General features: G+C 43.7%; 1 protein-coding gene across 2 annotated transcripts; it reads right to left on the reverse strand.

Annotated features, from left to right (window-relative positions):
- On the reverse strand, positions 1 to 21620 carry kcnn2 (potassium calcium-activated channel subfamily N member 2). 2 transcript variants are annotated; one of them, XM_068705774.1, is made up of 9 exons: positions 20757 to 21620; positions 20319 to 20414; positions 10837 to 11255; positions 10425 to 10566; positions 10143 to 10253; positions 9924 to 10051; positions 8037 to 8045; positions 4972 to 5041; positions 1 to 2030 (listed from the first exon to the last, which is right to left on the reverse strand). In XM_068705774.1, exons 1-9 carry the CDS (start codon positions 21525 to 21527, stop codon positions 1755 to 1757), a joined length of 2022 nt encoding a protein of 673 aa, XP_068561875.1. In that variant the 5' UTR covers positions 21528 to 21620; the 3' UTR covers positions 1 to 1754. The 2 variants fall into 2 exon arrangements, with proteins under 2 accessions (XP_068561875.1, XP_068561874.1); XM_068705773.1 differs by lacking the exons at positions 4972 to 5041; positions 8037 to 8045 and having other exon boundaries at positions 1921 to 2030.
- Between the last annotated feature and the right edge of the window lie 773 nt (positions 21621 to 22393).

Raw genomic sequence — 22393 nt, forward strand, 5'->3', positions numbered from 1 at the left:
TTGTTTATTGTTTAAGTCGCATACAGTATAATCTCTCATTGGTTTCTATGTTGCTGAAGTTTGTGGACTGAACATCTGTCATTCTGTTGACCATCTCACTGACTTATTGGTTAGTGGCTGTGCTGGTTGAACAAGATCAGTGCTGCTGACCTGATGGTCTCCTATGACCCATGCTATGCTCTGTTACCAATATGTTCATTCTGTGAATATTATTGTCTGGAGGGTGTATTGGCTACATCGGGGCTTTTCACACAGTTGATATACGCAGATAGACTGTATGAAAGGCCAATGAGGATATTTCAATCAAATCTAAATATCTAAATTTCATTAACGTTGAAACTTCCAAACCTAATAAATGCCAGCCACTGTGAGTGGATTCACCAGCTCCTGAACATTGCTATTCCAGCTCAGCCAACAGTGTCATCTAAAGCCTTTGCTGTAAAAAATAAATGCAATCTGAAGAATAATGCAATTTCTAAATAGTCTATGATCAAGTTCAGGAAAGAACCTAATAGACAACTTTACGTATCTTAACTCCAGTCCAAGAACTATTAAACCTTGTGCTAGATATGCTGAGTCTCTCACTTCATACATCCCCATTAGTGTTTGTTTAGTTGTACGAGGTGTGCTTGTCCTCATCAAAATATATAAAAATAGGCATTTTCTTTTTAAAAGGTAGATACGGTTTCAGCGAGTTGTTGTTCACCATCTGTTGTTGACCTGCTGGGGTGACAGCGAGCATGAATAGCACAGGAAGAAAGGACCGGAGGTGAGATACAGCAAGACAAGGGCTAATCGGATAATTACTGAGTTTGTGATCACTAAATGCATTTCTGTAGACCTCTACATGTCTAAGTTAATGCTTCTTTGTGGAAAACAAAAAAGGGCTTTGACTTGATTCAACACCAGCCACAACTTGAGAATTGACAATAATAATAAACCCATGCCCAAACATCTCAAATGTTCTTCTTTTAATGAGCAACGCATCTTTATATCATACGTCAGTCAGCATTGAAGTGCATTGATTAAAAAGTAAGTGCAAGTACAGATTTTGATGCATTCATTTTGACTAGAGGATTAAATTGTTTGCAATGTCGCCCCAAAAATAGTCATTCTACAGGGGCACTCTGCAAAAGAAAACCGCTATAGTTGATGCTGTTTCTAACCTAAAAGATATACGCTTTTTTCCCCTCATTTCAAGCTTTCCTAAGTTATCTCTGAGTGACAGTGTGCAGGAGAGATTTTCATCTGCAGTCTGCTCTCAGTTCTCTCCAGTCCATCAAACACAGCACTTTTCCCCCCAATCATTGTCATGCTTCCTGACCGATTTCTCAGTGGTTTCTCAGTTTGCGTTGAGGAAAACGGCAACTGAATCAAGCCAGCAGAAGCACAAAGTCTGTGAGAAGCACTATTTTAGTGCAATAGTTTCACACATGGTAACCTTGCCACCTAAAACTGGCTATCTCTGCATAGAGACGGAGTAGAGTTCATATCGTACCCCCATCGATAGGCCTTTTACTGAGGGAAGCGCCATTATTTGTGGTCATGTCACCAGAGCAAGGATAACATCATCTTTTGAGGTAATAAAAAACAAACAACAGCATGAAGTTATCCATTAAAATGCATTGTCCCCAGTATCTTGGATTCTGTCATCAGAATTTGGATAATACTTATTGAAACCATAAGGCTTTACGATAAATGCAACTTGGCCATATGATGGCAAAAGTCTTCAGTGGAGGCGTTCCCCTCGGACTCTAGCTGCTCTCGGAGGAGGTGGGCGGTGCTGTGGAAGACGACCTTCGTCGGGACACTGACTGCGAGCGCTCAGGGCTGTGTTTGTCATAAGGCTGGAGCTGCACCTCCAGGAAGTCCCTGTGCTGCTGACTGATGACCTGGCTGATGAGTCCCGGCAGAGCCTGCAAGTTACTCAGTAGAGTCTCCAGCTTTGTCTCCAGCAGGGCAATCCTCTTCTCCATGTCCTCTCCTCTCTCATTTAGGTCCGATATCATGTCGTACATGATGTTCTGAGTCTGGAGGAGGGGAGAGGGAACAAACATGATCATTTTCCAGATTGGTGTTTTTCTTGTGGACAACCTAGAAATACTATATGTGTCCATTATTAACAAGCAGGATAATATACAGAATAAAACACAGGCTTCTTTAGTACGTCGATAACTATAGAGCTGAAAGAGTTCATTCTGAAAAATAGATCAAGTGGAAGACTGTGAGCTTCATATTGAGAGATTCACTTTCAACACATTCAGTTCACTTTAAATAAAGAACATGAATAGAACAGCCATTACCAACTGTAGTTGTCTTACATAAAAACAATTAACAATTACTATTGACAAGTCTGGAAACAATGTTCACTCATATGTGCGTTGAAAGCGTTCATTGACTTCATTGACTCAACCGTCATTTTGAAGTTCGGTTGAAGCCAATATGAGGCTTCAGCAGTCAGAGGTAGACAAGTCAAGAGGGTATCTTCTAAAGGTACGGCCTCTTCAGTTTCCTTTTGGTGCTTCGATGGACGGTATTTTCTTACTGGGCTACGGTGGAAAGAGAGGAACAAAGAGGGAAGAACAGAGTAACGTTGGAAGACTCCTGCTTGATGTGACTGACTCAGATTTCTGAAGCCTCATATTAGTTTTCAATAAACGTTTAAATGCATTTTTGCGCAGAACAAGGACGGTGCATTCTGTGTTGTTTTACGGCAAAGTTGAAAGAAATGTGAACCTATCCTATAATCTCAGCATCTAACATAAAATGCCAAATGGAATGGTTATGGAAATATCAGCTATCAGCATGAAAATCAAGTCAAACCGACAAATCCAATTCTACAAGTTAAATGCTTTTATTGTGGTGCTATGTTACCCATTTTATTGGCTGCAATTTCCCAGCGAGAGGAGAGTGAATTCCACATTAAAGAAGGTCAGTCGAACGTCATGTTGTGTTACAACTTTCCCTTAAAAGCTGGCTGAGAGGGGGAGATTTTATGTGACCAGTTTACAGGAGTGCATGTTTCCATGCAGACCAGATTACATCAGCCTGTGACCTTGAGGAGACAGGAGCCGGCGTGACGCTTTCTGATCTTCTGATCCATCAACCATCGGCTCACGGACCTTTAAATGTACATGTCCTTTTGCTGCTGCTTTTTAATTTCCGAGGTTCAGCTTTCAAGAATAGTCAACGGCCCACTAAATAAATCCATGTCACATTTCAGATGAGGTGTGGGGGTGATGCTGCTGGAGGGCGGGTACTGAGGTATTAATCAGCAGGGACTAATAATCCCTGGCAGCCTGGAGGCGATGCCATCTATCACTTACCTTGTCCTCTTCTGATTTGGGGGGGGGGGGGGGGGGGGGGGGGGGGGGTGGTAATGGGATAGGTTGTTTATTTGAATTAGTGAGAACTAAAGAAAGCAGTGACAGCGCTCAACCTGACGGCTGCTGGAGACACTGTATTACTCACATAAACACTAATCTCATTCTTGACTTGTTGTCATGCATAGATTCAATCAGTGGCTCATCAATGCAGTTTCACATTTAAACAGTTTGTGTAATGCTAACCAAACACTAACATATTCTGATGTATTATCTCTTCCACATGCAATCATTCCTTTGATTAGGACATTGATTGCATGTGGAGCTGATCTGACCCAAGTCTGGGCCTCATCTGTAAATCATGAAGTGTAACAAGAACTAATTAAAAAGTGATGGTGTGAAACGCTATAGACCAAGAAAAGAGGCCTCGTAAACCATTAGGGAACCAATGTAATCAATAGAGGATGAAACTGATGGCGCAAGAATATATGCCGTTATTATGGATCCGCTTTAACTGCATAGTAAAACCACAAAATTGACACCATCAACCCATTTCTGGACAAGAGGATGAGAGAAAGAGAGAGGAAAGTGGCAGAGATTGTTTCAAACTGCAGCTTGAGGAAGCAATTTAGTCCTTTGAGGACAATGAGGACATTTAATTCAGCCTGGAAGACAATGTGAAGGAAATGCTGTGGAAAGAAAAAAACATTCACCCAAACAGTGCATCACTGGAGTCACATGAAATGAAATGCCACATTCTATATCAGACTGTAGAGGAGATAATGAGTTCAGGGGATACATTGTGATCTGAGGGATTTCACATTGCACTGCAGTGGCGATGCAGCTGCCAATGATATGTTCAGCTCTGTTTCGTCTTTCCACTGAGAGCACGAGGAGACCGAAGCTACTCTGCCCTCTGATGGCAACAGACTCTTACAGCAGCGATTACAGATCCGGCTGAGTGGCGCTGGCTTTTAGCCACCTGATATCCGATGTCACATCCCGACTCTCGCTGCCGCTTTACAGCGCGAGGCGCTCGGGCAAAATGAACTAGGCTAATACCTTTCATGACACGCTGGCCTGAATCCAGTCTGACCGTGCTGTACGTTTGAATGTCAAAGCTCTCTGCCTTCCTATCCTCTCTGCCTTTAATTCTGGCTGAATCATCAGATCACAGTGTGTCTCCCTTTCCCAGGTTACTGATTCTGCTGTGTCAGGCTGGCGAGCTGCCTGGTCTCTCCCTAAGGTTTGTCAGCTTCTGTTTCGTGCATCTGGAGGCAAACGTCAGAGAATACAAAACGCCACGGACACAAAGGGGTCTTGTCACTCTCGCTCAGTAATTTTGCAGAGGAAGTGTCCTGGGGATAGCAATTAACGCTGTGAAATAAAATGAAGTTATTATTTCAAACCCAAATCAGAATCTCAGGTGAGTGCAGACAACCAGAAGCATCACACAGATGTATTTTAATCACCCTGTGAACAGCCTGTCTGTTTATTTGACACCTGTAGACTTTGATCATATCAGAAAACACAACTAATTCAGCGAGTGAACTATAGCATGCATTGAATTCAATCACACAAAGGACAGAAACAGGGTAGCTGTGTGTCCTAATGTACAATGCAGCAGTAGACTGTAAGTCTAGCTTACCTTAGCAAGGTCCACTAGTGAGTTTGCTTGGTCATTCAGCTTGCGTTGCTCCATTTTAACACTTCTCAATCTGAACACAAGACCATTCAGAACCCAATAAATGAACGCTATCAGAATGTTGTCATTGAATTTGTGCACACACAAGGCATACACACGGAGAACACTCCTAGGACATGCACAGGGTGTGTGTAGAGAATGCAGGGTCAGTCTGTTTGGTTGAGTTGCATGCATGTGGAGAAGAGACCACAGCGGGGGGGAGAGCTGCCACTGAGGAGAATGATACCAGCTCGATGTCCAACCCGACCAACACATCAGCCGCAGTAAAGGAACGAGGCGGACTCCTTCCACTCAGTCCTTTAGCTTCTTGATGTGTCACGTTATAAAACACCACAAACGGCTACAAGTTCTCCTTCTGGTTAAACCAACTTTTCTCTGTTTGAGTAGATGAATTATTGAGTCACTCAAAAAGCCACATGTATCAAACATTGTTCTATGTGAACATAGAGACTAAAGTCAGAAATCTGCACATATATGTGGACGTTTTCCAAAACAAACTAATAAAGATCTAATTGTTGCATCAGAATTGAGAAAAGTACGTCTTCACAATTTCCCACTTAAAGGAATTCTGTTAATCTTGAATCATCACTAGAAAATTAAACATGACTTGTTTTAAAAAAGGCATCATTTTTTCCAGTGACAGTAAACGTATGGCCCACTTAAAAAAAAAAGAAAATCTTACTTGTAAAAGTCTGCAAAAAATAACTTGCCTACTTCATACAACATGCTTCAATAATTCACGTCTCCTGTTTAATTAGGCTTCTAAAGCCTGTTCTGCTCATCGTCTCAGGGGGCTGAAAAACAGCAACTGTGCAGTATTGTAGAGTGTCGACCACACGTGGCTTCAAGATATTAAAGAGGCATGTTTTCCAGAATCACCCACGCATGCTAAATTAAACTTGGCACAATACACAGAATAGCATCTTGTCGGCAAGTTTGCAAACGTTTCAAATACAAAAAATGATAAAAACCACCTTTAACTGACTGAGACATGAATGCAGTTTGAGGTGATTACAAGGTTGTGTGTGAATCGAAGGCAAACAGTAATGAATATCTAGAGGGGGTTTAAGGGGCCCTGGAGGGGTAGTCTGCTAATTAGCTGAGATGCACCCATTCTCATGCAATGCCGGATCATTTCTCTGTTTCCTGAAGACAGGCGGATGTGGAGTGAAGATGACGGGGTAGACCGACAGAGGGAGCCACGGGAGCCACTAAAGGAAACTACAGGCGAGGGACGGTGTCCTGACAACCGAGGACCAAAATGCTTCATACAGAGCAGACTCAAAAGACAAGGACAGAATAGAACACTAGTGCACTTTTATCATTCATGTGTTCAAATGACAGAAAAACGAGGGCATCTAAAATGATGGAAGTTAATAAGTATTTCATGTTTAATGACTTTGCAGTTGATGTAAGACCTACAAAATTACACATTTCACAGTTGGATGACCAATAGCTTTGAGATGGGGTCAAAGCACAGGGCAGCTGGAGGTCAGGACCAGGAAGCCCACGTGTCCTGTCTTTTATATTCGATGTGTCTCCTTCCCTCAGTCAATCACTCCTCACGGGCATTTCTCCTTTTCAATGGCCACTCTAAATCTGCTTGCTATTCATCAACGGAAAACGGCTACGCTAAGCTTTTTAATACCCACTAAATCAGTTAAGGCAATCTCAGTTAGTGCTGCACCATATTTTTTACCCTCTCAACTCGCCTTCTTTGTCATGACCTCCCTTTACCTCATCGTGGAACAAAATGCTAATTTCTCGTCAGTGCAATGGAGAGGGTGACCATTCTGCAGCTCGTCATTCTTTCTGCTGTCCCCGCTGACGGCTGCATGCCGTTGGTCACAGTCGCAGCCCCTCGGGCTCAAACGGGATTTGCTCGGAGACGTTACCCTGACCTTCCTTTCGGGTCACGTTCACGTGTCTCCAATCCTCTCATCTCTGAGCTAACCGGCACTCACTGCCCTGCCTCTTGCTACGATTCCCACTTCAACCTTGTAGCTGGAAAGAGACCGCTCCCAAAGGGGATGGTCTGACTGCACAGCTGTAATGGCCTAAAACATTACATCCAGTAAGACATTTGGTTGCATGCGTGCAACATCATGCCTGTAGTGTGATAGCCTGCACCATCCGAATAACCTCAGGGGTGATAAAACTGTGTCTGCAGCTCACTCTGCTAATTCTTCTTAGTGCAGAAATGCATGACAGCCGTATGCCTGTGTTATTATGCTGTTTACCAGCCATGATAACACCAGTTCAGCCTCTTTGCTACCGTGTCATCCAACAGAGAAATGGGGGAAAATGTGGCTGCGAAAGTAGCAACAGGCGTAACAATGGTTCCACACGCCGAAAGATGACCCTGAGCCCTGGTCTGTATGAGCATGGCTGCTACGTTGTTTAACATGACTTGAGGGATATGGTAAATCATACACTTGTGTGACTGCAGGTCTGCCTCCTGTGGAGCTCTAGTCGTCATCCTTCGGTACGTGAAAGCACAGTTGATTGGAGTTTAATCAGTGGCTTTCTGATTAAAGATCAAATTCTCATCACATCCATGCAGAAATGGAAAGAAAAACACCCTCCATCACCGATAATTGAAATTCACTTAATATTCATCTGTGGGTGTGTTTAGAAAGTGCAGCGTGGGTCTACTAGCTAATAAGACTTGCAAAGGTGTTGTTGCTGGTTATTTAAAGCTGTTTGTTTGCAAAATGCTGAAGATTGAATGACAAATGTGAGACTGGTGTGTATTTGATCAAATTGGCATGCTGTCAGTTGAACAGACGTCTGATAAAAGCCTTTGTAGCAGCTGAAATAATCTGGCAACATGATGACTGTGTCATGTGAAACCATTCAATCACTGCAAACTACCACATCTTTTCATGGCATGAATTTCACTTATCAAATGAGGGAGTGTAATTTTTTAGTCACATTGTTGGGTTCAAGGACAAGCTCTCTTTAGCATGCACACAACAGGTCTGTCTACATGTGAGGCGAAGACTTACTTTCGAGCTCTATTGCATTGTGTCGACACAAACAGGAAAAAAAGGAAACATGAAGTAGACAAATGAATTATTACAACATCAGAAAAACATATTCAGACGGCAAAATCTGTTTGCTCAAATCTTGCTGCTGGATCCCTCATCCCTACGCTGTCACCTCACCTCTGAACAGCGGCAACAATTCTCAGGAAGTGTTATCTCTCTGTGTTTGGACTGTTTACGCTAGCTGCAGCTTTGCTTAGTCTAATCCCTTCTTTCCACACGAGTCCTGGTTATCAGAAATAAAGTCAAGCAAAACAAACTTTCCTGTAAACGTTCACCGACGCAGACGGTGCCTCCAAGCGTCTCCATTGAACAACTGTTTACACCTCACATCCTTTACAGTGACTGAAGAGGAAGTCTTTCACAGCTTTGACCGGAGGAAACAGGAGCAATGATGTCTGATTTGATGTTTGCTATCGCCTGACGCCGGGTCAACGATGGCTGTAGGACCTTTCCAACTCTCCACTTGAGCGATCTGCTGGCTGTCAGGCCGCTTCCTGTCCTGTATTCATCTCGCCTACAAGCGATCCTTAAAACGCTCAAAGACACGGCCTGTGAACACACTGCCGCATGAAGCAAGCAGATAGAGGATAAAGGTGTGACGGCAGGATGTTGACACCATGCTGAGTAGTTGTCCTTGCACACAGAGCTGGACGTGACTTCTTCCCACTGAATCTGGTTCTCTATAGATCTAGCTTTAGCTCAGAGGGATCTCCATTATTAGGCCGTCCTAGAGAACAGGAGGTGGACATGAGACACTGTCATCACCGCTGCAAATCGGATGAATAAGACAGCAAGGACATAATGACTCAACAAAGCAACCATGACACAAAAACCTGGATGTGGGTTGCAGCAGCAGCAGCAGCAGCAGCAGCAGCAGCAGCAGCAGCGTTTGTGTATTTCTCTACCTCTACGCTCTCGTCATTAAAAGCCCTGATGTCTTTGAAACATAAATGTAAGATTAATGAGCAAATCAAAGACTCATATAAGTACAAAAAACCACAGAAAGCAAACAAACATACAAACAGCTGACATTTCACCTGAGCATAACGCTACATGATAACAAACTCCCTGCTCATCTAGTGACTTATTCGAATAAAGCAGTAATCGCAAGAAGCCACAACCTGGAGGTGCTTCTAAGCACTGTAGGTTGAAGAAAAACCAAGAGCGAGGTGAGGCTAGAATCAATACCTAGATAGCACTTCGGGGTCCTCGGGGACCCACTAAAAGACTAGCTGACAGGGAAGTGTCTGACCAGCCGCTAGAAAAGCAGAAACCGACATGTCAGCCCGACATCTGATTCACAGCGAAACAAACAGGAGAGTCAATCTGACAACAAAAGGTGAGAGAGAGATCAATATCACACTGCTGTCACTTCTGTAACTTCAGAATAGTTCAAGGGAAAATTAGTTCCTGGAATAATTCTGTAAAACTGAGAACCGACTATTTACATAATATACCAACAAGTTTCTGGGAAGTTTCCCCAAATGTCACTCAGAGGAAAATGCCAGTTGACAATTATTTTGATAGAAATGGCTTAAAAGAGCCTCTAGTGTAACAGTGAATACTATTTACATAAATGTAGTTTTCTCGCATATTTTGCCACTCTTTATGCTGCAGAATCAACAGGCCAACTCATCATCACATCTGCAAATGTAAAGTTAGTCAAGTCAGGTGAAACAAGTACAAGATTCTTCAACAATACAAGCACATATTTTTGCTACAGGTGTCAAACAAGTCAGATTTCAGGTTGGTGTTGCATTGGTAAACCAAGTGAACGCACTGCGGGACAGAAGGCATTAGACGGACGTGAGTGGCGAGGTCAGGGGTTAACGGCGGGGTACCTACTGGTGAATGGCTTGGAGAAACTTCCTCTGGTGCTTCCTGACTCTGGCGTGGTCCATCTTCCTCACCAGTTTGGTGTTCTTATAGATGAGCCACGTCTCCCTGAGAACATTCGCAGCTGTGTTTTTCACCTAACGCGCAAAAAAAACAAAAAAAGATAACATTTGAGTCAAGAATGCAGAAAGATGAAGTAGCTTTGATGTTTTGGGAGCTTTCACTTACTCTTTTTGTTAGCTGGGTGTCCATCATAAAATTGTGGACATGTTTTTCAGCTTTGGTTAACTCCAGTTTCTTCGCCACCACAGCCACCACCAAGGCAGTGCAGCCGGCGCCCTGTGGAACAACACGAAGCAACAAGCACACACATTCAACTTACAGTTTACATCCAGTCAAGAAACAGCAGTAGCATGTTAGCTCCTCTCAGGAGAATATCAAGGCTTTCTGTCAATATCAGAAAATATTGACTGTCAAAAGAACAAGAACCAGACGGAGTGCCTTTCTCACCATGATGCCAGTCAGGAGGCAGACTCCTTTCCCACAGTATGTGTTTGGAACCATATCCCCATATCCAATGGTAAGAAACGTGATTGAGATCAACCACATGGCTCCCAGAAAGTTGCTGGTTATGTCCTGGTTGTCATGGTACCTGTAATAAATGATAAATGCAATAGGTTGACTGACCTTCATGCGCCCGATGCAGTCCAGCTTCACCTTCAAGAAAACAAATCAATGCAGTACTGTACATATGAAGACGTGTGTCTGAATACTGCAGGGCTTTAATCTTTCCTTGTAAATCATTTAATCTTCACGTTCAGAGCCAGAGTGAGCTATGAAGTGTGTACGTTTTCTATTTTTATTCCTTATCTATGTTTCATGCCGAGCGGTGCTGCATAGCGTGAGAAACGGATCCAGGCACCTCTCGCAAGCTCTCACAGTCCACGCTGCGATGATCCACAGCGAGATGGTGAAGACCAGCAGCACGGTGCCGGGACAGATGGTCATGAGGGTCTTCATCACGAAGCGAGTGTTAAAGTTAATCTTGTTGAGCGCACCGATGCTGCGTGACGAGGCGTCCGTGAAGAGCTTGCTGTGCAGCAGCATGACACGAGCGATGAGGTACAGCCGCAGGAACATGGGGATGGACAGGATGATGTCCACGTCTGCATCCGTCTTGGACGGGACGTAGGAGTAGGCCAGGCGTGCCGTCCAGGTAAAGGTGTAGTTCCCTGGGATGGGGTGGATGGCGCACACCAGGATCTCCAGGCAGATGAAGAATATGCGCTCATATGTCATGGCTATCCTCCAGTCATCAGCTGCGTTGTCCACCATAAATAACTGCAAGGAAAGGGCACAGTGAGGCCGATGGAGGGTAACACTTCCATCATGCTGACACAGCAGGCTACAGGAAATCATTAAACCCCATTAAGCAATAAGTCACAAATAGCCTTCAGTCATTAAATCAGATTGTTTTGTCACATTTTCTAAAGACCATAGCAGTTTCTTTACCCATGTTGTCCCCTATTTAAAACAAATGACATACAAAACATTATTTTGAACATTTTCCAGAGTGTAAAATTCACTGACAGAAAACATATAAGTGATATGATAAAGGATGACGCTACACTCATACACTGAGGTATCTGATGAAGGGTGCAACTTTCTGAATATATATACACAGTACAAATACATACGCTATTCATTTATGTTTAATACAAAAACCCTGCGTTAACCTATCTCAAGGTTCAAACGCTTTCAAGGATGATTTCCACATTAAAGTGAAATGGATGGAATGTAACAGCTGTCTGAAGGGTAGCAAGTTAGAGCTAAAGCGATTAGTCAATTCTCATAATACAAATAGTGAAAACATGCCAAATATTCTTTGGTCCCAGCTTCTCAAAAGAGACGATTTGCTGTTTTTCTTACATATCACTGTAAAGTGAATATCTTTGGGTATATCTGACTTATGGTTGAACAAAGCAAGACATTTGAAGACGTCATATTGGGCTCAGGCATCTGAAACTAAAGTAAATAAAATACAGACTGAATGCAATATGTGATTTACAGTAAGATAGGCCAAATAGTCCAACAATGAAGCGGCTTCTCTTTCTGCTTTCAGACTCTTTTGAATAGAAAAGGATTTAAAAAATAAGCTTTACATTAACAGCTTGCATTCTCAACTTTAAAGCGTTACACTAATGAGAACATCTGCCGCCTCCACATTAGCGTTAGCTTCTGATCGCCTGGCCACCCCGACCAGAAGGTAGGCCGTTCCACTGGGGAGTTCAGTGTGGGTGGATTTCAACAGCCCTCATCACTCTTCTCCACCCTGTCCTCCGTCATCGCTTCCTCACTTGGTCACCTCTGCTGCTCCCTCCTCTTGTTCCTCCCTCCTCCTCCTCCTCCTCCTCCTCAACGCTTTCAATCCAATCTACGGTTATCTCCGAGCAGAAGATTCACTGCTCGGTGAGTTCACCCTGAACTAGCGGCTGAGACCATGACCGCCGTCGCCGGTTCACTCTCAGCGATCCCCGGTCATGCTTACAGACGTAGACGCGCTCTCTCAAGTTTTCTGTTTGCAGGTTTGGGTTGCAGATGAAATGCTATCAGACTTTATTAGCTTCCCCTATATTTGTTCCAATAATTCCTCTTTTTGACACGCCATAGTGATATTCCCTCACAGCTGTTCCTGCTCGATCTACTCAATCACCTCAAGGTGCTCTGCTTGTGTACAGGCCGTCACAACTGGCAATAGATATTTCACAAAATGCTGCTGTCAGCAAATACAAGCGAGGTTTCCTGGCGGCTGTTTTTGCCATCAGAGCAGAAGCTTCTCTAAAGGGGAGAAAAGAAAAACTGCACATGATTACATTTTGTCGGACACCTACTTAATATGCTTAGTAATAAATGATACTATGTCCAGTAACTCTCCGGATTACAAATGGAAATATACACATAGAGAGTTTCTGCTTACAGGTTAGGTGAGTTTGTCTTTCAGCTCCATAAAGAATAGGCATACAATGGATAAAATAAATGTTTCAACTTTTTCATGGCCCATTTTTGTATTTAATGTCGTCCTTTTCTTGCAGCATTTACAGTAAAACAAGCCTTTTGTGAGCGACATGCATCATAAAGGTACGTTCACATGCAGAGGACATCAATCAAGCCTCTAGTTTCTAGTGGCGTCAATATGTTATTTTACAGACACAGTAGATATGGATATTTATAGTTATTAGACACACACACACACACACACACACACACACACACACACACACACACACACACACACACACACACACACTCCCTTAGCTGTTTAAGTGTGAAATGTAGGATTTATTGATTTATCAGTCAAAACTGCACTTTTAGTTCTAGAAGAAATCAAATGTTAGAAATGATATCTCACACATACTGGAAGCACACATCACAACTCGGCATCTTGCCAACTACCCTCCATTTGGTTTAATTTGGACATTCCCATTATAGAAGTGAAAACTGTTCCAGTCCTGCAGGGCTAATGGGATCAGTGACCTAGATTGTACATTTAGCAGTGATATGTAACATGAAATGCTGACAAAGTCATATTTTTCACATTGAAATAAAAGGCGCTTTCAACATGACAAAGACAGCACATAAAAGGCAATAACATAACTGCCACTTTCCTCTCAGACATACATGAATGCTCACATGCTCCAGCTCGACGGCTGCAGAGGCGCTCTGACGCTGCAGCTCAGCCGCCTGCTTCGCTTGAACACAGAAACCTTCACTGAACCCACAACAGCAAACGCAGCACGCTTATTACAGCTGCGGATCCAATTATGTGTCCAACAGCCACTGTGCAAGAAATATCAACTGTCAACAAGCCGGCACATTACAACAAGAACAGAACAAGCTGCTGCTAATACAAGTCCCCCGACAAATGGTACAGCTGACCCACAAAGCCTCTGCGGCTCATTTGTAGTTATTTAAAGGCGACAATCAAAGTTTCCCCCAAACACAGAAAACAGAGAAATTAAACTTTCAGTGGCAGTTGTTCATATCAAATGAGCAACACCAAGCTCTTTTAACAAACTGACATCTGTCCAAGAAGTGTGTAACTCTAACCGCGGCTCGTCTTGTTCGCTTTCCAAGTGAGTGTAATGTAGACATGGAAACACAAGCTGTGACTCCACTCTGCTGCGCTTTCTTACTTACAGAGGTCGAGCTCTGGAAGCAGTTAAATCTATTGTTTGCACACAGCACAAGCAGCGTTTTATTTTACATTTTAAACAACAAACCGACCCTGTCAAAGGCAGTTACAAAGTTTGTTACCTCAAAACAATGTAATTAAACATTTACACGCAGGTTGCATAAGGAAAGCCTACTTGGTGGGTAAAAGCAATTATGGTAATGGATGACCTGAAATACAATACTCAAGGGCCCTTTACCTCACAGCATCACATATTCCATGTGAGCAGCAGAACCAACAGTTATGACAGAGAGGTGGAGGAGGAAACTACAACGGGTGTTTTAAATCATGTCACAATATGATGCGGAGGAAGACTGAGAGAGTCAGGCCTAAAGCAGACAGTGGATGAAACGAGACACTAAATTAGTTACAGGAGGCTGACAAATAATTCAAACACAGCAAGTAGATGGATTTTAAATGTGAACTCACTTAATTACAGTTAAGACGTGTCCTTAAAGAATGAAAGCAAAGAAGAAGAACAAAGTTCTGGGTTTTATTCGTCCATATTTTGGAATAGCTCTTCATTAATATGCTAACATGCTCACAAGGAAACAAGCTAACATGCTTGATGGTTTTTCCAGTTCATTATCTCAGTTTCACTGAAGGCAATGCTCTCTTTCTCAGGAACGCCCTGATCACATTCAAACAGCTCCACAGTCCCACCTGGAAGATGTCCAGTAGCACCAGCCTGCTGGACACTGAGCAGCTCCACTGAGCAGTTGGGGTTAAGAGAGTCTCGCATAGCCAGACCCATTTCCACAGCGCTGTGTCAGCGCTAAAGAAGGTCTGGGTTCAAACATGATCAATCGGCTACCGTAGAAACCCACTCTGGCTCGTTTGTATTTATTAAGGGGTGGCGTTAAGGGGAGCGCTGCTTGAAATAGGCGCTGATGGCAGCCTTCTACTCACAGTCTACACCCGGTGAGTCAGCTTACGGTTTAGGGCCTTGCTCAAGGGAACATCAGTGGTGGTTATAAGGGAGAGGCATGGCTGCTTTTCACTTGGACTGACCCTCCGGTCACATGCACGCTTACCTCACCTTTAGACCACCACTGGTGTGGAGCAGGTTTAATGTTGACCATGTTCAACATCCTAGTTTAGTGTGTAAGCAGGCTAACATTTGCTAGTTAGCACAAAAAGTAAAGCACAGCAGAGCCTGATGGGAAGGACATTTGTTTTGGATTGTAAATATTGGACAAATTCAAATTTTGAGTTGACAATGGCATCAGATTAAAAGTGAAGGGATCACCAAAGTGTGCTATACTTCATCCTGACGGAGACATGAATGTCTGTACCAAAGGGCGTTGCAATCCATCCAATAGTTTCAACATTTTACTCACCATGAATGTCAACCTCATGAGGAGCCTACAGTACAAGTCAGGGGTCACCAAAGTCGATCGGCTTCACCCTCTGGAGACTCACAACATCGGCACAAAGTTTCATGGAAATCCATCCGGACCAAAGTGGAGGCCTGACCTAACGACAGCCCGGCTATCATGAGAGAAAAATCAACGGCAACACTTCTCTCCAGAAACAATGTCCCACAACCCGGACAAATCAAAGCTATCTGCACAGACAGAGACCTTCATGAAAGAATTTGGAAACAATGAATGTTTCTTTATGTTATTTGGGTGAACCGACCCTTCAAGTCATTGTTTATGAATTGCTTGTATTTGTTTTAATCTAAACCCAAAATGCCATCTCTTCTCCAAATATGTCATCCTCACAGTGACAATAAAGAACACACACATTAAGTGACTGCATTGTGCAACACATCTCTGAGAACAAACCGCTGATTCAGCGAGCATGAGGACGATTTGAGGGCAAATCAAGCTTCTCTCAGCTTGTTTTCTGATGGACACCAAATACAGTCTAATCGCTCAGAGTGCACGTCCCTCCTCATCATGGGGAAGTTTCATTGACGTCGGGTCGAGAGACAAGCTGGATATGTCCCGGGACCGCGTCTACACACGGAGCGGTCTCAGAGGAGTTCACCTGCGATGCTAAGCTGGGTTGGTTACTGGTTTCACGACGCTCAATATAACTAATGGAGTCCGGCTCAATATTTAATCTGTGTAATGCGGAGATGGGAACATATATCTTGTCACTGAGGATGAAATCGCTCAATCTCATTAGTGAATTAGGTTGAGAGGTTCTGCCCGATTAGACATTAATGCAATGCTTTATTTATGATATCAAAGTGAACCACTAAAAGGCCACTTTGCTGAGTAAATCCGAAGCTGTTGCTGATTCAGTTTGCTTTTGTTTCTGAAATTAAGTCTCACATTTGCATACACATTCTTCTCTTCAAGCGAAGTAAAGCCACTCTGAGCCAAAGTAAAAGCTCCTATAAATCTTCCTTTCTTATAGCTGCTGCAGCTAAACAGCAGCATTGATAACCTAAAACATCGACATGTTTAAAGTCAAATGCAGAACAAAATTCAAACGCTATCTATAAATCATTTTCAGGCTGAGTGTCTCAGTGAAAACACTGAGGTCACCAGCCAGTGGTGGTTATCTGACTCCAGTCTGGAGTCTCAGGTAGAGGACAGATTTCACTGTGAGACATGCAAAGCGTCTCCTGCTGTTAGAGCATATCTCTGACACAGACACGCCACCCAGGGACAGTCTCTCAAGCACGGCCAGGTTTGACTTCACTGGCGCAGGTTTGCCGATGTGTTGCTGTTTTATCGTTTCTGCAGATTGTAAAATGTAATACTGTGCAAGAGTGAAACATCAGCGCTGACTTTTATCACATAAAAAAATACACATCAAAGACAGAGCAGACGCAGAAGCATCTTGCATTTAAGAAAACTCAGCAGAAGTGTCATCACAAGGTACAGCGACACAGCAATGGCCTCAACACAAACGCCTCCCGGCCAGCGAGCCTTTGATGTGAGAAGAAGAGGAAACGTTCAACATGTCGGCTTCTGTCTGTGTGGGAATTAGCTGAACTCATCAACCATCTCAGCAGCCAGAGCAGGAAGACGCTCGCAGCTCGCAGCGCATATCAGACTTTGACAAAGACAAATCAAAGTCATGGAGCAGCTACAGACTCTACCCTCCGTTTCCACTCACACTGTACAGTAAGTCGCCGCCTGCCAACGCAGCAAACTCAACCAAAAAGTCAAAAAAGTCCTCCGGCGGATCGCCAGCGGTTAACAAAAGACACCGCTGGGGTTGAATCAGGCTGATAACGTTTGAAGGAGAAGCTGAACAACATCAACGTGTTTAAGAGAAGATTAAACAGGAATGCTACGTATCCTAACTGTAGATGGTTGGACAAGTCTGAGGACATTCAGCTGGACAGGGACACCCTGCTTCTCTCTGTTGATACACTTGGCTCAGCAGGTCACCATTACTGCCAGTGCAGAAGATTTATCCATAAACAATTCAAATGACAGTTGGAGTCAAACATCTACACCACCTGACCTGACCTCTTGAGTTTTCAGTCACTCTGAGGAGGAACAGCTTCTTGTTTTTGTACCCTCTGTAAAAAGAGAGGCCACAGTCTTTACTGAGTCTGACAAGCAAATGACTCTTAAGGGTTAGAAGTGGTGAGGAAATATTTCATCACCCTGACTTACACTTCTAACTACATCTGACAGGCTCCTGCGAGGACACACGGATGTGCACTCATCATCTACTTCACTGCAGGAGCAACATTTCCTTCACGGAAAAGTTCACTTCAGAAATATCACTCTACTAATATCCCAAAACACGTTCGGCTCATCGAGAGTAAATAACAAAACAAAACAAAAGCAAAGGTTGAGGATGGGAACACTACAAGTCTACAGGCCTCTGCAGGCTGCTCCTCATCTCTGCATGAGGCTGGTTTAACTAGCTGCATTGTGGGTAATGTAAGTGCCAGATTTTGACAAGTCTATGCTTTTTAACCAGGCAGAGAGGGTGTAATAGAAAAACAATAGAGCTGAAACAATTCATGTCAACACATATGAAGTCAAATCACATTTTTATCAGATGCAAATGACAAAAAAGCACAAAGAAAATCCAGGGGAAACACACACACACACATCCAGAGCAACTGTGTCATTAGCAAGATCGATTTTTAATAAATGTGTGTGTGTGTGTGTGTGTGTGTGTGTGCAAGCACATATGTCAGTCTGTGGTAACCGAGTAATGAAATAGGCATACAAGCAACAACAGGCACACAAACCCCTCAGGCAGGGAAGCAAAGGAGCAGCTGCTGTAGTGGAAGTTAAAGCAAACACTACGAACCGGTTTCAAATGAAAGACACAGTCCGGTTCCAGGAACTGGCTGATGGTTTGTTCCAAAAGGGACTTGATGAATTAGGTGTTCAGGCTTTTACGTTTGAATAACTTGTGTATAAATCATTGTGGAGAGGGGCTGTGTGATGAAAGGTGCATTGCTGTAATCCGCTCTGAGGCAAACAATTGCTTCAATAAAGTTTTCTAGGTCAGCAAGAAAGGAAACATCTTTATCGGGAAAGAGAGAAGGTTATCTGGGGTGAAACGTGTTTCAGATATCGACGTGACTGTCAGAGAAGTCTGGATCAAAGACGTTGGAAACAGCCTTCCTGTGGGCTGAATGTGCAGATACTGACAATTAAAAGAATGGGAAGAAAAGCTTGTTTTTGAGCTAAAAAGGAAAAAATTGCCTGTAGTGAAAGAAAGAATATTGCTTCACAGCCATTTTGAATGTGTAAAACCGAGGCTTCAAGCTTTTAAAGACTGCCATCGTCAACATATTTACCAATCCAGATGTGCTGCTGCATCACAACACTCACCATACATGCACAACAGTGGCTTATGAAACCCACGCTAATGGAAAGCTGCTGCGATGAAAAATGCACTTTTGAAAGATCACCACTAGATCAATATATAATTTAACATCAAGACAATCAAGAGGTTAAAAAGATCAGTTTAAGAATTGAATAATTTACACAGGATTAAGTAAAAGGTGTGGAAGAATGAACATGATACTCATGTTAACTTACAGTATGCTTTCTAATTTATAAAGAGCAACTGGGAACTGTCCGCCGGGGAAATGAAAACACTTTGGTTATGCATTGAAATATGGTAATGATGTCTGTGCATTTCTGTCATCCCTCATAAAGAAAGCTTTACAATGAGGCGTCTGAAGGGGCGACACAGTTTACTGTTGGGCTATTTCAATGACTGATATTCCCCAGGGACTGGTGAGCACTAAATATACCAACAAGGCTGATGAATACACTGTAGCCAACACTACTTTGAAGCAGAAGCAACCTCATGTTTTGTCCAAATGTAATATTTTTCGGTTCTACTAAAACATATTCTACATCTTGAATAAGAGCAGATGAAAACAGCTGGATCAGCTCAAACAATTCAGCTAAAGGCATAAAAAAAATAAAATAATAATCACCATCGCCATATTTCATCCATTAACATGATCAAACATGATGCCAGTCAAATGCTTTGAGTTAAGTGAAATCCTCTCTTTTAAGCTGATTTAATAAATGAATACATATCTTATACATGAGAGCTTTCTGGCAACATGCGTCCACCTGCAGAGATGCAGAAAGTGGCGCCGTTCATATTGTGGCCGTACAACAAAGAGACAAGCGCTGAAGAGAAGGGAGAAGTGTAATGTAACGATCCGAGGCAAGGTCATAAAACGGTCCACGTGTTGGAGCGTCTCAGGAGAGGCTGAGGACCTACACTCGTCCACCGAGCCCTGAGGAGTCCGTCCACCTCATCAAAACGGGTCATGAACTTTGAATGTGGCTTCTGAAGATGATGATGAAGATTAATGCAATCAGGACTGAATAGATGTTTAAAACCTGCAGTCATGGAACAAACATGAGACATTTCTGCTGGGGAATGAAGAATACTATGATGAAGAGTAAACATGACTTCATTGAGTACACTGTCCCACACTGCATAGACCTCAAACGTAATACTTCAGTTGCTTTCACAATAAGTTATTTGGTAAGTCAATAAAATTTATCTTTTCTACTAAAACAGAAATATTCTGTAAAGCATTTTCAGTACCACACCAAAGTGTGGCGTCTATAAAGTTGTAAAGGTGTTCATTTAATGTTAAACTGAGCTCGTTCTAGATGTGATGAGACATCTATATCGTTAAAGCAGACTGCTGCTGACCCTTCAACACCAACAGTTAAAGAAGAAGAAAAGTGTCACAACGTTACCTGGATCTCTCTTGCATGGTATATGATAATCAGCCCCAGGAGAATGATTGTAGAAAGGCTTATCAGGCATTTTAGAGCTAAAGAATACAGGGACTCCTGGAAAAGAGCAACAACACTAAAGCCAAACAACACACAACATCATGACATGAAATCACATTCTGATGGCGGTACAGCAGCCCTACAGCTGACTCACAAATGTGGAAAACTGCAACAAATTCTGACATGTGGTGTGTGTTTGCACTATTGGCTGGTTGGACAGCAGTGGGCCTTTTGGCCTGCATGTGCCAGTGTGACTATGGGACACTTTGCAGTGAGCCCAGACTTATTTAAAGTGGCTGATTTAACACCTTTAGCACAAGTTTTTTTGAATGAGCTGCTCCGTGAGGCACATGCAACTAAATGCACTCTGAACGGCGTGGGCTGTGTGTAAATACGTACCTTTCCATAAGCTCCCCATGAGAGTTCAGTCTCTATAACCATAACAACGATCCCAAACATCCCAAAGATTAAAGCATAGTCGCTGAGCCGCTTCCTTTTCTCAAACAAGGCCCTCCGGTGCCCGAGCTTTTCCCCAATGTTCTGGTTCTTCTTTTTCCCCGATTTGCCGCCGCTGTGGCCGCAGCCTCCCGCTCCGTCTCCCGATGCGTAAGGCATCAGTGTGGTGGAATTATTCTCCGGCTTGGATACTAAAGTGTCCGACGCATCTGCGGCTGAGATGGGCTGCAAAGGCTGTGACTCGGAATCGAACTCGTGTATGTTTCTGCGGGACGAGCTCAAGTTGCTCAGCGGCCGCATTACGCCGCCGTTGTATCTGCAGCTGCTCATGGCTATTTCATTGTAGGAGTTACTGTCTTTGTGGCTGCTGCCCAGGCTGCCCCGCTGCCGATCGCGGCAATGCTGCTGCTGATGGTGAGGATGATGATGCCTGGATGAACTACCATGACTAGAGGGTGTGAACTCGCAGACGCTGTACTGGCAACCTTGCCTCGAAGACGTTTCCGAAGGTGTCCTTAAAGTTCCCACAGTGGTCGGCGACGTCCCGCGAAAGATGAGGCTTTTTCTCGCATCACAGGTGCAGTTAATGCAGGTGCAGCATTGGTCGTGCTGCTTGCCGATCCGATCCTCCCGCCCGCAATAGTGCTGGTACTTACAGTGCTGGAACTGCTGCTCTGGAAAGAAATCGTTCTGCAGCTGCAATGGGGTTTCCATGTCAGTGCTGCCGTTTAAAGCAGCAGTCGGGTACCACAGAGCACCCGACGAAGGGCGTTATGGTACTTACGGGAGGACAGGACCGCTGCATGAATAGACCCATTTCGGCTCCGGTAGAATGTGAGCGGAGCCTCCGATTGGGCAGGGGGGACCAAAACAACTGCCTCGACGTCATGAAAAGGTTGCAACCATGAGACGTGAAGCCCAGCCTTATTGAATCAGGATCAACAGTATTATTGCTTTGTAATTTTTAAGATCATACCTGCACTGTTACACCTTCAGAGAGATCTGAACTTGTGTTTTTAAAAAAAAAAACTTTTCTGAAACTGCAGCCAAAAAGAGAGTGAAAGAGGAGAGTCTCAAAAGAGTAAATTGAGAACATATAAACGGTGTGTGTCTAGTCTTTTACTGCTATTAAATATCACCCTGTGTACACAGCTCTGCATGGTGAGACGCTGCCACAGGTGTGATTTATCTTTCGCACACAACAGCCATCAGCCGGGCCAAGGCTAATCATAAATTCCTGACTGATTTCCCATCTATTGACTTCATAGGAAACACACGGAGCTCGCTGTCACCGCTGATTTACACGGCGCCGACTCCATTCAGCTCGTTGGCCGCTGCCCATGTGATCGTGCAGGGCCTGTAGCGCCGACATGGCCGGGGCTCGTGTCTGCAGCAGCAGACTGATGTGGCCGCTGGTGGCTACGTTATTAATGGAGTAGAAGAGTTATATCACCCCGAGGAAATACAGCCAACTGCCCGAGATTGAGCAGCTGTGGAGGCATAAACCAAAGGCTGAAACCCAATCATCCACACGTCCTGGCGTATGCAGCAGCAACAAATTTAGTCTTAGGACTGTTAGG

The sequence above is a fragment of the Cebidichthys violaceus genome, unplaced genomic scaffold, assembly GCF_023349555.1.
Source record: "Cebidichthys violaceus isolate CVI_PGR_0920_01 unplaced genomic scaffold, fCebVio1.0.p SCAF_12, whole genome shotgun sequence".
Taxonomy (NCBI): domain Eukaryota; kingdom Metazoa; phylum Chordata; class Actinopteri; order Perciformes; family Stichaeidae; genus Cebidichthys; species Cebidichthys violaceus.

Bases quoted from the DNA above. Each gene is read 5' to 3' on its own strand.
- kcnn2 (XM_068705774.1), bottom strand. From the start codon at position 21,527: ATGGAAACCCCATTGCAGCTGCAGAACGATTTCTTTCCAGAGCAGCAG. The intron at 11,256-20,318 runs GTAACGTTGTGA...CTTTCCTTGCAG, and splicing joins ACCATGCAAGAGAGATCCAG to TTATTTATGGTGGACAACGC. The intron at 10,254-10,424 runs GTGAGAAAGGCA...GTTGTTCCACAG, and splicing joins GCCTCCTGACTGGCATCATG to GGCGCCGGCTGCACTGCCTT.